The 14,711-nt window shown below is 36.2% G+C and overlaps 1 protein-coding gene and 1 non-coding gene across 3 annotated transcripts; both read left to right on the top strand.

Annotated features, from left to right (window-relative positions):
- Positions 1-323: 323 nt before the first annotated feature.
- Positions 324-7,191, top strand: LOC116255407 (uncharacterized). 2 transcript variants are annotated; one of them, XM_031631208.2, is made up of 7 exons: positions 324-544; positions 1,041-1,136; positions 1,331-1,418; positions 1,728-1,791; positions 1,916-1,986; positions 2,075-2,164; positions 6,652-7,191. In XM_031631208.2, the coding sequence occupies exons 1-6, from the start codon at positions 434-436 to the stop codon at positions 2,119-2,121; spliced, it is 477 nt and encodes a 158-aa protein (XP_031487068.1). In that variant the 5' UTR covers positions 324-433; the 3' UTR covers positions 2,122-2,164; positions 6,652-7,191. The 2 variants fall into 2 exon arrangements, with proteins under 2 accessions (XP_031487068.1, XP_031487067.1); XM_031631207.2 differs by having other exon boundaries at positions 327-544; positions 1,916-1,994.
- Positions 7,192-7,623: 432 nt separating this feature from the next.
- TRNAV-AAC (transfer RNA valine (anticodon AAC)) lies at positions 7,624-7,697 on the top strand. Its single transcript has one exon. It is a non-coding gene; the product is annotated as a tRNA-Val (tRNA).
- The last annotated feature ends 7,014 nt before the right edge of the window (positions 7,698-14,711 follow it).

The following is a 14,711-nucleotide window of genomic DNA, read 5'->3' as shown; positions in this document are numbered from 1 at the left end:
TAATGGTATTAAAGATTAATAACCTCTTTTTTCTGTTTACCCAACTTTTAGCATCTCATTTCCACATTTGTTTTAAAAGCCTACAATTTGTGTATAAAAAAATGCTACACTATATTAGTTCTTAACTAGAGTTAGGAGATCTTATGATTGAAATAGTAGGAAAAAGCCGACTTTAATCCGAGGCCGAGAAAATAGAGTTGCTAATAAAAAAAGTTGAGACCATACGAAGGAATTTTGAAAATGAGAGGCACCTTTTATATTAAATTTGAAACCGAGGGCCCTTAACAGAAGTTTCCCGAATGAAGAAATGGTGGGCAAACCCGCCGGGCCGGATGGAGTCATTTCCCGGGAACGAGCGAAGCCCTTTCCCTCTCTTTCTCCATACGAAAACCCTAAGCCTTAAACGTTCTCTGTGGCGAGAAAGGGGGAGAGAATGTTCTTCTTGAACGTTCTGGAGCACACCCTCCAGCTTCCTCCAGATCGGCATGGCCGTCCCCTAGACCAGACCCTCATGGAGGAGCTTGAGAAGCTTTTCGTTGACAAGGTGCGTACTGTTCCACTCCTCGAGCGCTTCTTCTCATTTTCTCTTAGAATGCTGGGCGCCTGATGCTTGTCTCCATCCGGAACCTCGCTACTGTTAGTTCCGTGGGGTTATTGTTTGACGTTGGGGTTTTTATCCCGCTGATACTCGATGTGACGTATTTGGTCCGGTAAGAATTTATCGGACGAGCATGGAAGGACGATTTTGTTGTGATTTGGTTTACGTATGATATGACTTCGTGTACTAGTAAATAGAGCAGAGCGGTGTTAAGTTCCAGTGCTTAATTTTACTTTTTCTTTCAATACGCTGCTTGTGGAGTGTAAGTTCTTATTCCGGAGGAAAAAATGTAGCCATGGCGGAGATGCTGGTGTTTTTGATATTTGGTAATAAAAGATCCATGTAGTGGAATTGTTTAAACTGTCTTTCAATTTATAATTCAGAATCTATTTTATTCGGATAGTCATTGTTCTTTTTCGTCCTTTCTTGGTGGGAATTTTAGGTTATTAAAGATTTGGGGCTCTGTGTTTCGATTTATGGCCTTAAATCGATAGATGGTGGCTTCATCTTACCTGGAGAAGGAGCTTCAACGTATACGGTGAGTGAAAGTTTTCCGATTAAAGTAATCCTATCATGATGGTGAAAATCGTCATCTTTTCCTCTTTTACTTGGAGATTAGTAATAAGTAGCATGTTTCTGTATTATCAAATTTGCTTGCGATTTTGACTACTAAGTGAATAGATCATCTGAATACTAACTATATTGAATTTAAATTTTTCAACTGGAATGTAGGTTGTGCTTGGGGTGGTCATGTTTCGGCCTTTTGTGGGAGAAGTTATCGTTGGCAAGATAAAGAGTTCTGATAGTACGGGTTTATGTTGTAAGTAGGAGCATCACTTTTTCTATACGTCTTGATTTTTACACTGTTTTTAGCTTTGCATAATGCATAGTCCATTGACCCATAAAGTCACGGAAAAATCGGTATAGAAATTGTGACCTTTTGCAGGAAAGTTTTTCAAACTGTTTAATCCGTGCAAGCTGAACATTAACACGATTAAGCATGACCTAAATCTATTAGGTTTCATATGTACGTGTTGTTCATTTTCTGTTTTTGTTTTTTATTATATTTTAACAGAATGCAATTTTTTATATTTGTGGTGTCTGTGCTCTTACCGAGTGTGTATAATAGTGTCTCTAGGATTTTTTGAAGATATACATGTACCAAATGATGCTCTTCCACAGCCATCTAAATTGTACGGACCAATTGCTCTTATGATCTCCTTTATCTACTGAAAGAATCAATGTAGTCCTTGTAATACTCTTATCTGCTTTTTATCTGTGACATATTATGCACTTTTATGCATTCTTATGTTGCAGGAATGATGATGGCTTGTGGGTTTGGGCTTTGGAAGTTGATGGTGAGACAGTAGATCTGGTACTGCAACCAGGTGAAGAGGTCAGGCTGTCAGTGCTATCATTAAAATTCAGCCACATTCATCTAGGTGTATGACTCATTACTTTGCTTCATATTTTCAGGTACGTTTTCGTGTTACTGGTGTGAAATATCCTCCCATCCCAATTGAGCAGGAAAAAGATGCAAAACCATTTTCTCCTATGCTGATCAGTGTAAGTTTATATTTACTCTTATGAGTAGTATATTAGAGGATTTATCTGCCATCAATGCTTGAATTTCTTGTGGTATATAAATCCCCCAAAATTTCATGAAGACTTTGCTTTTTATGAGTTGAAGAATGCGATTTTTCTATCTCAGGCACAATTATGAATCTATGATGCGTAAAATTTCTCTTGTGCTTCTGTTCTTCTGTCAAGCCATGGATCTGGACCTGTTTTAAACCCTAATTCTCCATGTGCCTTTCCAAAAATATCACACCGTTATCCAGTCTTGTAAAATGTGTATTAAAACCCATAATTGATTGGGTTATAGTAAATTATGTATTATATTGTAACATAATGCGTTGTTAAAATAAAAAAGTTTATTCAGGAACATTTTAAAATATGGCAATGGGAAAAGTTTGAAAAAGGAGGAAAAAATTACATCTTCTACAGAACCATAAACTTTTACATCCAAACAGCCATGAATTGCATAAAGTGTTGAATATACAGTAATAAAAAAATATATGTTTCAAATAGCATCGCTTTTTCATTTGAAATAATTAAAATTTTTAAAACTAGATTAATCCAGTCTTTAATTGATATCAAATAAATAAACTTTATCATGCAATAAGAAACTTCTTGAACGACTCAGTCATCATAAAATTTCAAGCTTCTTTTAATATTTTGAGGATACAAATAAGTTAAAAAAAAAAAAGAATCCAGGACGCCCAAAGATCAAGCTTAGATTTTATTGTTTGCCTTAGATGTGTAAGAATTTCTCCCATGGTGCACTTGGTTTTAATGGAGTTCGTGTAACTTCAAGCTGAAAAAGAAAGAAAAGCTTTGTCATCTTTTTTGTATTCCAAGGTGTAAAGCCAAATACATATCATGCACCATGTAGGACCTGTGATCATATCATAAATTATACCAGACAACATTGTACACCCTGGAAACTCATTTCTTCTGTGTCTTGTATTTGTATCCCTCATAGACCCGTAGCACAAATTGTGACATTTATGATATGCTTCGGTACTTAGAAATTGTAGGGTTATAACATGTATAGTAACATTTGTGATATGATGGTACTTGCGAGTGATGCGAAATTGTCATTGCCGTTTTGTTTTAAAAGGAACTTTCACAATGCCATGATGATTGTTCAATTGCATTCCTGCATGTTGATGCAAAATAAGTTTCCAAGCAGAAATAGTTGTTATGTTTTAGCATTCAGGTATTGGATAGTATGTAGCTCAAATTGCTGAAGTGATGGGTTTATGGGCTATTTTGTAGAAGAAATTTACATGAAGATAATGAGCCATAGAAACGCCTTGTGGAAAAACTTTGTAATGTGCTTATGTTCAATATTGGCTAGATATGTCCAATTCATACATTCAGAAGCTTTTTCATGACTTTCCCCTTGGTGGGCAGTTTCCTTAAGGAGAGGACATAGTTTGGAGACTGATGTCTCTAGATGCTACTGTGACATTCGTTTGTCTTGGTGATTTCCAAGTTGAATTATAGCTGGTTTTGTCCTTGCATCAGTTATTTGAAAGGGGGATAAAATGTGTGCATTTGCTCAAATGTATGACTGGTCCTCATAGTGGACCTTAATTTATGAGTGTGCTATGTATAACACAAATTTCCATAGTTTCACTTTTAATCAGTTACTCAATTCGAGTTCAAAAAACTGATTGGATTTGATTCGTCCTTCTCATGAGGACTTTGGTACGTCTGGTTAGATTTACTTACCCTGATTTATTTACTTGTCATCAGGTTGATTGAGATGAATGTTGAGACTGTTGTCACTTATTTTCCTTTAGGCTCTGTTTGATAACCGATGCAGATTAGAGGGCAAACTCTAATCCCCATGGACATCACACCAAATAAAATGAGATAGCACAAAACAATGTAAAATATAAAGAAAGGAACAAAATGAATTAATTATGATTATGGTTAAAATTGTAGTCACATGCCATTTTACTAAAGAAATAATCGTGCCATTTAAGTGGGGTTGCAACATTATAAGACGGTCTTCGATCACAGAATACAAGATAAAACAATAATATAAATAAACGAAAAGATATTGCATCAATCTCCTCAGGTTGCAGAAGTCGGCTTAATGATGTTGATGAGTTATCGTGAAGAGACTACCTTTGGAGTTTGGACTGCTTCGAGTATGTAAGAAGAGGTACAACCGCTTCTTGAGGTTGGTCTGAACCAAGAGTTCAATGTCAAAAGTGCACTTCCAAAATTTTCATTTTTGTCAGTTAGTATGGATCTATTTCTGTTTTTTTTAGTGTTTTGCAGTTGGCATGTATAACAAATTCAGTCCTCATAAATTTGGCCCTTACTGGATTCCCATGAATATGTGCTTGAACTCCCAAAAGATTGAAACATTTCTCCTGTCTTTAGTGTTGAAGATTTGTTTCCATACTGGGATCCAATTGATACTTCAGATCTTGGATAACCTAGCAGACCAGTCATATACAGGTTGCACCTTGACAGCAGGCCATAGCGAGACATAGGTATAGGTAGTGCACTTTTGGTATGGGTCTTTGGTTTAGCCCAACTTCAACAAACAGTTGTACCTCTATGTACCTACTCAAAGCAGTCTAAGGTGCAGTCTCTTCATGGCGACTCATCTCCATCATTGCAACGGACAGTCACCAAATGTCGACTTCTTTATCCTGGGGAGATTGATGCGGTGCTATTTGTTTCTTTATATTATTCTTTTTATCTTATATTTGGATCCTGTAATTGGATCTGTGATCCAAAACCGTCTTATTATGTTGCAGCCCTACTTAAAGTGCACAATTTTTTTTGAATGAGTGGCATGTGATTACAAACCCCTAATCGTGATTAATTAATATTTTTTCCTTTTTTTTCTATTTTTTTATTGTTCCTTGCAAGCTAGTTTTGCTGTGATCACCATGGTGATTAGAGTTTGCCTTATATAATCATGGGATCAATAACAAGGCAAAACTTTTGCCTTCGGTAAAAAAAATTGGCAAAAGAGATGGACCCTGCTTATATTTCTTATTTCTACCAATAAGTAAGGGCAAAAATTTTGCCTTTTGGTTCTTCTTTGCTTACTTTTTAAAGTTTTTCTCTCTAGTGGTCTGTTTGATTCAAGACAAAAGGCTAAATGCTTTTCTTTTGCATAGCAAAACTTTTTCCAGGCATACTCTTTTGTGTAGCAAAAGTTTTGCATGCTTAATTGATAGGGAAAAATTTTAAGACCTTTGTCATTTTTTAATTAAATAAGGAGATCTTTGCCCAATAAAAGTTTTGCGTTGTTTGAGAGAAATAGGAAAAATAGGTGGGACCTAGCATTTTTAGGAACGGTTTTGCCAAAGACACAAGTTGTGCCTTGTATGAACGAGGCCTGTTAGAGGGAAAGACTTTTGTCTAAACCAAAAGACCTGGCTCCTTTTCTCTTTAAACTCATCAGGGCCAATTGCTGGTTTTAATGCATATCCATTGAAGAAAGCAACAGAAACTATAAGTACTGGAGACACTTGAATTGATCTATAGGCATTTGGTCTGATAGGTTTGTTGTATTTTTCTGTACTTCTTTTACAGAAAATTGTTAGATGATGAAGGCACCTGAAAACTGTTGTTACAAGTTTCTCTCTGTCTCAGTTCCTGTGCATTGTTTATCTGGACTTAAATTAAATTTTATGAAAGAATTATGTTTTTCAAGGTAAGGTAACTTGACTATATGGAAGTTCCACATGGGGAAATACAACGTCCATGGGTTGTCAACACCTCTGATGGCACTTGATGCATCCGTTAATGTTGTTCTGCACGGTGGAACTGGAAATGTGTTTGATTTGGATTATTAATTAAAGTTTTAATAAGAATTTTTTTTCCTTGAAACAGTCAAACATGGGAAATAGGTTTTGCTTGTTCTTTTTCCTATCAATTAAGCGTATTGCATAGAAAATGTTTGCCGTATAAAATGTTTTGCCACACAAAAGTTTCATGGATGGCAAGAATGAAATGGCCTCTTGCACTCTTCTTGGAATGACACTAAAACCACTTGCATGACCTGGGAGAAAGTAACCTGGCTTTAGCACGCCTGGAGGGGCAACTAAGTTTTTGCTTTGTTTCTATTGCCTTTTTATTTTGTTGATTTATTGTTGGATCAGAGTCATTCTGGATTTTGACTACTTTCTTAATGAATTCTAAGCCCTCTATTCATGTATAAATTACCTCATCATTAGTAGCGGCTGCTGCATGACAAACCGCAATTCCAGTTTTACCAACGAGTTGGATACATATATTTATAAAATTGAAACAAGGAAATAGTTGCATTAAGTGGAGAGGAAATGTATGTTTCTTGCGTCACCTTGTGTAACCAAGGTTCATATTAACATAAATTGCAAAGTTGGCTCTTAGAATAAATTTATGAACTACTGATCATTTTAGCTTTCCTTCTTTGCTATGCTGTTATTGTTTGTTGTTCTTGTTGACTTACTGGGTTTTGCGTTCTTTGATAGGCAAGCATTGCGGAATCTGGATTTGGTCCGTTGTCCTGGTGGTAGGATGGAGTCCAATCAAGGCTTGAGGAGTGAATGCTCTTTATGTCAATTGAACTACCTCAGCAGATTTGAAGGACGAACGCAGATCATGGACATGCTAATGTAATTGTTCCTAGTTTGTGGAAGCCAGATATAAATTATATGTTCGATCGGGCGACGTTCTTCAACACTCCTGCTTTGTAATTGAAGATTTTCGGGAAGATGTAGAAAGAATGACGAACTGCCAGCGTGAAGGTTGGAACAATCCAGGGATGAGAAATCGATCTCCCGTAGGTGGTGGGATTTTTTTTGTTTTTGTTTCGTGGACGGACATTGGATTCATGCTCCTAAAGGTGGTGGTTCTTACATATTTAATATCTTTCTTGTAAAGGTTTAGCAGAATATATTTCAAAGATGTTACCAGGCAAAATCCACACTTCTACCTGTGGAAAAAATTAAAAGAATCTCCTTGGACTTGGTTGGATTTGCAAGTGGAATTAGGTCTGGTTTGAGGGTTTAGCCATTTTCAATTGCATGCCCCTAGTGTGTTAATAAGTGGATTTCGCTGTTCTGGATCATAAATCTTGCTGCCATTGGCAAGCCACTCTTCCCAGATAAGCAGTGGGCCTGGAAAGTAGTGGGTCCAGTTTTTGTCTTGGAACTTGTGAAGAAGGGCCTTACAGCCGACATAATGCTTAAGTGCAAATGTGAGATCCGCCGCTGCCTGGGTAATTTGTCAGCCCTTTCATATGGGCTTCCTCCGTGTCTAACTTGGTATGTGTTTGTGTTTAAGGCAGTTGCTGACCACGGACCGTGTGTAAGAACTGAACCCCAATTTCGTGTATTTCTTCAAACGGGAATGCAGATTACATGCGAGACATGTCCGACTAGCTGAGTCGGATTTAGATGTTCAGCGTTAACTTTCCTCCAACTAGGCAAATTACCAAAGCGGGTGTCGTGGTGTAGTTGGTTATCACGTCAGTCTAACACACTGAATGTCTCCAGTTCGAGTCTGGGCGACGCCATTTCACTTTTTCGGACTTTTTTTACTTTGTTGTCATGCCTTGAAGGTAAAATGATCATCCCAGATTTGGAGCGACTACTTTATATAGAGTGACGGAAACTTATATTCTAAACTCTCAAGTAAATTATCGTTGCTTTCTTTCGATTGTTCTTATTGTGTAACCCGTGCATGCTAACAAAAACTCCTCGTTGTTTAGACATTTTAGCAGGGCACGCATAGCCGGTCGGGCTGCTTTCTGATGAAATGTGGATGATCAAACACTGCATCACTTACCAAGGTCCAACCGGTGCATAGCTTCTTAAATAAGGTAGCTGAAGCTTAAAATAATGAACACAGTACTAAATAAAATAAAAGAGCATGGCATCTTGATCACTTCCTCCCTTGAGATGCTTTTTAACTTTTTTTTCCCCTATACTGTTATCGTCTCAGGTGTTTCAGGTCGTAGTGGGGCTATTGGTAAGCAGAAGAACAAGTCATATTAGTTTAGCGCTTCATACCAGTGATTATGTCCTCTTGAACATAAAACTCTGACTGACATGAGATTAAGGTCCCCATAAACCTTCAATGAGGTAAGCTTGATCACATTTAAATTGGAAAAAGAAACGATGAAGGTTTGAAGACAGGACTAGCCACCTACTGGTTAGGGCTTCCTTATGTGTGCATGTCTCGGCTCCACCCTCATCAAAAGTTTGAGCCCTTCAACGTTCCATATCAGGAAGAACAACAAGCCTATGAGATTGCTCAAGCTTTACAAAACCCAAATTTTGACATTTAGAAGAAGCTCCAAAGACAGAGTCCTCCACATTGATATATGTCCTTCATACCTAGGGGTGAAATTTTTTTTATGAAGGAGGCCAAATTAAAGTTTCTAAATCTAAAATATCATTTTTCAATATTTTTATATAGAACAAGTGTTTTTTTTTTAAAAAATTTACATGTAAATTTTTTAATTTTTTTTTGAGGTGGGGCCAAGGCCTTTGCGGGCTTTACCCTGGCTCCGCCCCTGTTCATACCCGAATAAGCAGCACCATGAATTTACCGCGATTCTTTGCTCGGGGGCAAAGCCATATGTGGGACTGTCCCATCAAATTTACTTATTTATATGTTGGTCATCCCCAACCGTTTGCTTCTTTATGTATTAGTACCCTCAATCATTTCTTTTGTTTATATACTGGTGTTCCACAATCATTTTTTTAGGTATTTAAAGGGTTTAAGCTTTTTTGAATTAGTGCTCAACGCCTCTCATGATAAGTGCTCTATGTACATGTGCACTCTATCTCTTAGAGCACGTTTGTTTCACCATAGATCTTAGATCCTTGGTGATATGAGGTCATTAGGATCTCAAATCCGAGGATTTAAGGTCAGACACTCCCATTCTACCTTAAATCCTCCGTAGCATAAATTTAAGATCCACGTTACTAAGATCATGAGATCATGAGGATCTTCCAAAGCACACTTTTTAATGCTGCTTGAGATCTAAGATTCAAAGCTATCAAACACAACCGTGAGTGGACTAAAGCAATAAGAGGTACCTTTAGCAGATGAAAATGAGTGGTAATGAAGATAACTAGAAGTTGGAAACATTTACTATTGCCCTGATAGAACCATTCTTAGCACACAAATTGGTTCAAAGCAAATCAAGAGAAACATGTATCATAGTGGATATACAGGTACCTATTATTTGCATGAAAAACAATTTTATCCATACACAAACTATATCAGGTCCTTATTCTCTTTCCATTAACAAGCAAACACAAAAGAACATATAAAACTGCAACATGGCAGCCATCGACCTACATTCACGTGAGAAGGCAAAGCATGTCTGCCGCCAAGTTTGATGGTCACCAACGGGAGCAAGCTTTCCGCGTAGCAACACTACATGCAGTCCTCTTCCTCCCAGCTACTCCCTCTCCTTTAACTACTACCAATTTTATTATTTTCATGGCTTTGAGCAGAGGATTGTAAGAAAGAAAGGCTTGTGTGTACATTTTGACGATAGATTTTGATAATCGACCTCACCGGCAAGATTGATGAATGAAGGCATTTGTTATTGAAATTTGGTTTTGCATGAAGTTGCTCTTCACAAGCATAATCAAACTGAACTCCTCTATATGCAAAGCCGAGATCAATGGCATGATCCTTGGCCAACACCGGTCTCACTAGTTCTTGAGAAATTGAACTAAGAAAAGCACAAAGCGCTTGCCTCTCCGTTCTGTCAAAGTTCACCTTGGTAATAATTTTTTGATCATTAATCAGATGGCAATCGGTGGGGAATGGAAGGAATCAAAAGTATTCCTCATCATCTATGCTTAAAGCATAAGCACAAATATCTTTTTCGGGTATTAAACGGAAAGGTTTTATACGGATATAAAACAACAAAGTTGTTTTTATGGTCAATTGCCCGGAAAATTTTGGTAAATTTTAAAACAACTAATCTTTTGACAAGAGAAAGAAAGGTGGCCAAAATCTTAAAAATGAAATACAAAAAATGCGGCAATAAAAATGTGGCAACTAAAAACTGTAAAAAAAATGGAAAAGTGAGAAAATCATGAAAAATGAAAAAAAGGGAAAACACAAATAAAATACGTTTTTGTTTTCATTTTTTTCAAAAAACATGTTTTTTTTCGAACATGTTTTTTAGTGTGTGTTTGGCTGATTAGTTTTTATTATTTAAAACATGTTTTTTTAAATAATATGCATTTTGTGTGGCTAAGGCTTCAACAAGCTTTAAATCGAATGAGGTCACACCGTTTTGAATCTTTGACCTTTTAATGGATCCATCGACACTTTATGGGAATATAAACAATCCATATGTCTGAAAGGATTAATGATGCTCCTCACGAATCATCAATCTCTAGTGTGATATCATAAATAGACTGTAGAATTGCTCGCAGCCACAAAAAGTATTTTATACAATACTGAAATCTGTGCTTTTCATAAATTCAAGAGTGTTGCTATACTTAAGGGATTCCTACCGAAATTCAAGAGTGTTAGACCAGGTACTGTTGATTATTTTGAAAATTCTACAGTTTTAGGTTTTTTTATGGGATATTTCTGAAAAATTACTGGCAGAACAAATGCACAAACATTCAATAATAAGAATCATTTTGGCTTTTATCAGGTTATGTCTTAACATAAATTTGATATCCACAAAAGAGAGATTTTGTTTAAGTGTGTTTTTTTTAAGCATTACTTGGCATTTGAAAATCTAGCATTAAATTGGCGAGATTTTTAAAAACTGCTGAGACTTTTTTACTGAATTACTATCGATTAACCATTGTAGGTTCGTCCTTGTAGAGTTAGAAAATTGATGCATTTTTTTATTGAATGAAAAATTGATGTTTTTTTTTAATTGCATGGTAGAACATAGTAAGATGAATAATTCTCATTTGAGACAGACAAGTAATCGTCATGATGAAAATATAGCTAATAGATCACAATCAGATGAAAAGAGGTGTTTCGACCACTCAATACATTATACAATAATAACATTTATTCTTTGCACAGAACAACAAGCAGGAAAGATTGCATCCAGAGACATGGAAAATATTAAATCTCTGTCACAAGAATAAACCCATCATTATACAATAAGATTCTCATGAAGTTGAGAAGGTTAATTGACTTCTTTGATTTCCTCCTACAGCTTCTTTATAAATTCTTACGATCGTATGGCCGTTAGATGTGAAGGGTGAATTACTTCAAGAGACATGCGCTTCAAACTGATCTATAAAGGTTCCATAAATTGATCGTTAACCAAAAAGAATACAAAAGGTTATCATAAAAAACTTGTTACAAAGTGGTGGTATGAAATTGGATACATTGAAAACATGCGCTTGAAGTAATACTTCAGGAGAGTCATGATCTAAATGGATGGTTATTTCTAATAAAAATTTGAGAAATTTGATTTTTTCGCACTTTATCATCATTAGCTGCTAATACAAGCCGATACAAACATAGTTACTCCATAAGAATATGCTGAATGGTATCATAGTATCACACAAGGGGATTAATGAATAAAGCAACTTGAGAAAGGGCAGAAGGAATAACCATCTTTGAAACCAAATCTATGAACAGGCATAGAGAATCTCTAGCCTCAATAAGTTGAATTCATCTCCTTGCCCCATTTAACTTGTATGGCTATTCCTTGAACAGTGATTTGATTGATGATGAAGAAAGATAATTCTTAGTTCAGTTCAACTAGATTGTGGGGAATGTGCACGACTCAAAGAATGTGGCTGCCCTGCTAGAAGTGGTGCAAGGTCATCAGGAGATTGAGTTTGCAAGTTGATAGAAGGCACAGATCAAATAATTAGACTGGATATAGAAATTGAAACTCATTAACATAAACATTAAGAACAGTATAGATTAAGTTGCCAAAATTCATTAACATTGAAATTCAGATAGTCAGAATTGATGGTAAAATAAGCTTCATAGTTCTCAAATCTCCACATTTCCATGGTTGACAATAAAAAGTTGCCACATTGGTGTTCCAAACAAGACACTTATGAAACCATTATAGCTTTTGCAAGTTATTGATTTATTTCAGTCTCTTTGCCAGCTCCAAAAAAGTGGGGAATGTTACCCACCATAAGTAGATAAAAACTTTTCAACACATATTCTAGTTAATTATTAGTGTGCACTATAACCTAGCTACAATATAACATGTGCTGCATAGTAGGAGAAGTAAAGTTTCATTATAAATGCATCATCAATATTCCTTTTCTAGGAGCCCTCGCTCTCATGATGCTGAGCAACTTGCAAAGGGTCTTCCTATGTTTAGGGTCTTAGACTAGGAATAAGTAGTGAGCATCATCAATTACCACTAATACATCTTATGGAAATCAATCTTATTATCTTATGCTGCTTCCTATGCCCTTCAAGGTAGGGCAGCACAACAAGTTATGCCAACTTGGGCTTGATTCAATGTCACTCAAAATAACTCAACTCATTTATATTAGTTTATAAACGAGTCAAGTTCGAGTTAAAATTTATACTTGAAATGTTAAATAAGTCAAGTTTAAGTTGTAAGAACTCAACTCATTTAATTAACTCGGCTTGACTCGACTACATAAAACCAGTTGACCTTAGTTGAATTAGTTAAATGAGTTAACAAGTTAAACAGGTTGATGAGTTCAATAAGATAGGTTAACAGAAACAAGTTAAGCCAGTGAAGCTCAAGCTCCACACTTTGTAGTTGAGACGAACTCAAGCCCGTTCTATAGATCTACACTCGAGTTTTTTGGATCTAGTTGAGCTCGAGCTGGCCAATCTCGAAATCAACTTGGCTCATGTGCAGGCCTACATCAAGGTAAATGAATAAAATTACATAGATGCTCAATGTTTGGAGTGATTAAATATAATAATTGAATCTTATTAGTAAATTTTTTTAAACAATGCTTTACGTTAATACATAACTCCGCTTCTGTCAAAGCTGAACGAGATTAAAATTTACATATAATAAAACAGATTTTCTATCCCATGGTGAATAGAATGAGAAATGCTCATTAAGATGTCTTTCATGAACTCCCTTTTAAAGGTTTTGATGATTTCACTTTTATTATCGTTGTCTTTCCATGCTAGACCTGAATGAAAGAACTTGAATCAATATCATATTATGTATGACTTGAAGCTTCAGCTCTCTTTTAGCTGTCTCATTTACCCTTGGAATCTGCTAGTATACATCTTCTTTTTCTATACTGTCTGTCATGTGCTTCTATTTAATGCTCAGCACAATTTGTTAATTATATACTGCTTAATTAGACTGAATTATGTGCCTCACAACTGACATTGTTAATGCAAAATGAAGTCTGAAGTATGTCCTGAATGACCACAGTGATTCTGCTGGATGCTTCATCTAAAGTTAGCTACCTGCTATGCAGAAACAACACACACACACACACACACAAAGAGAGAGAGAGAGAGAGAGAAGTCGTGAATGTACAGGGTGCAATTCAGCTAAATATATTTCATGTCACATTGTTGTGTATTCTTGAGCACAGAACACCGCGACAATGTCATTGCCTGGTGATCTATATGAATGGTAAGTGCTTTAGCTTTACTAAATGAGCATTTGTTTGAAACTTGCTTCTCCAAATTCAAATGTTCTGTTAGATGACCCTTTTGAATGATGCCAAGACCATGTTTGGAACCTGGAAGACGGGCTTTTCTCTGATTTTATGTTTAAATCAGGCTTTTAACTGATCACTTTTGACGATAAAAAAAGGCTGTAGCATTTTTCAGGAATTGATAAAAGAAACTGGAACATGATATGGTAGTCCATGTCATGATTGTCTGCTCCATTTTTTGAAAAGAAAAGATCGTGATCTTGCTTAAACAAGCTTGATCTCCCTATCTTCTCGTGAATCTGATCAGCCACTTTATCAGTGTGGCAGGAGTTTAGGGGGGGATGTCAAGATATCCAATTTGGATAGGATACCTGATTCAGATTTCATCAGATAGAGTTTGGATTCAGGTTATATACATCAATATCCAATGGATTCAGATATGATTTATGTTTAAATAAATATTCTACAACCCAATGCTCTTACATATTGAAAATAAGCCAGATTCGGTTCAAAATTCAGATTTGGATTCAGGAATGTAAAAATCTTGATTCGGATTGTGAAATCAGATTATGAATTCAGATCCAGATATGACTTTCTTCATTCTTTTCAAATTCCAATATATGAATATATGAAAAAGTAGATATGGTTAAGAATATATCTGATTCAAATCTAATCTGTTGGCATCTCCAAGTCTAGGTTCATGCTTTGTAAGTGCATCTCATGTCTATTTTCCCCAGTGGAGAACATCTTTACCAAAATTCATGTGATTTGCTCAACTTTTCATGGGAAAAAGCAGCCTTCCCACTTCCATCCCCTGGCATCCACAAGGAACAAGTTGGGCTCATGGGCTGCCTTTTCCTAAGAAAAGAAGCCATTGTTGTGTGTGGAGGACATGGGGCCCCATGTCAAAGCGTCCATCATTTTCTTACAGCAGGTTTGTCTCGGGACAA

The sequence above is a fragment of the Nymphaea colorata genome, chromosome 6 (assembly GCF_008831285.2).
Source record: "Nymphaea colorata isolate Beijing-Zhang1983 chromosome 6, ASM883128v2, whole genome shotgun sequence".
In the NCBI taxonomy this organism is placed as follows: domain Eukaryota; kingdom Viridiplantae; phylum Streptophyta; class Magnoliopsida; order Nymphaeales; family Nymphaeaceae; genus Nymphaea; species Nymphaea colorata.
Note: the sequence above shows the minus strand (reverse complement) of the source record. Positions and strands in the feature narration are given on the sequence as shown.

Bases quoted from the DNA above. Each gene is read 5' to 3' on its own strand.
- LOC116255407 (XM_031631207.2), top strand. From the start codon at position 434: ATGTTCTTCTTGAACGTTCTGGAGCACACCCTCCAGCTTCCTCCAGAT. The intron at 545-1,040 runs GTGCGTACTGTT...TGGGAATTTTAG, and splicing joins AGAAGCTTTTCGTTGACAAG to GTTATTAAAGATTTGGGGCT. The intron at 1,419-1,727 runs GTAAGTAGGAGC...TGTGTATAATAG, and splicing joins TGATAGTACGGGTTTATGTT to TGTCTCTAGGATTTTTTGAA.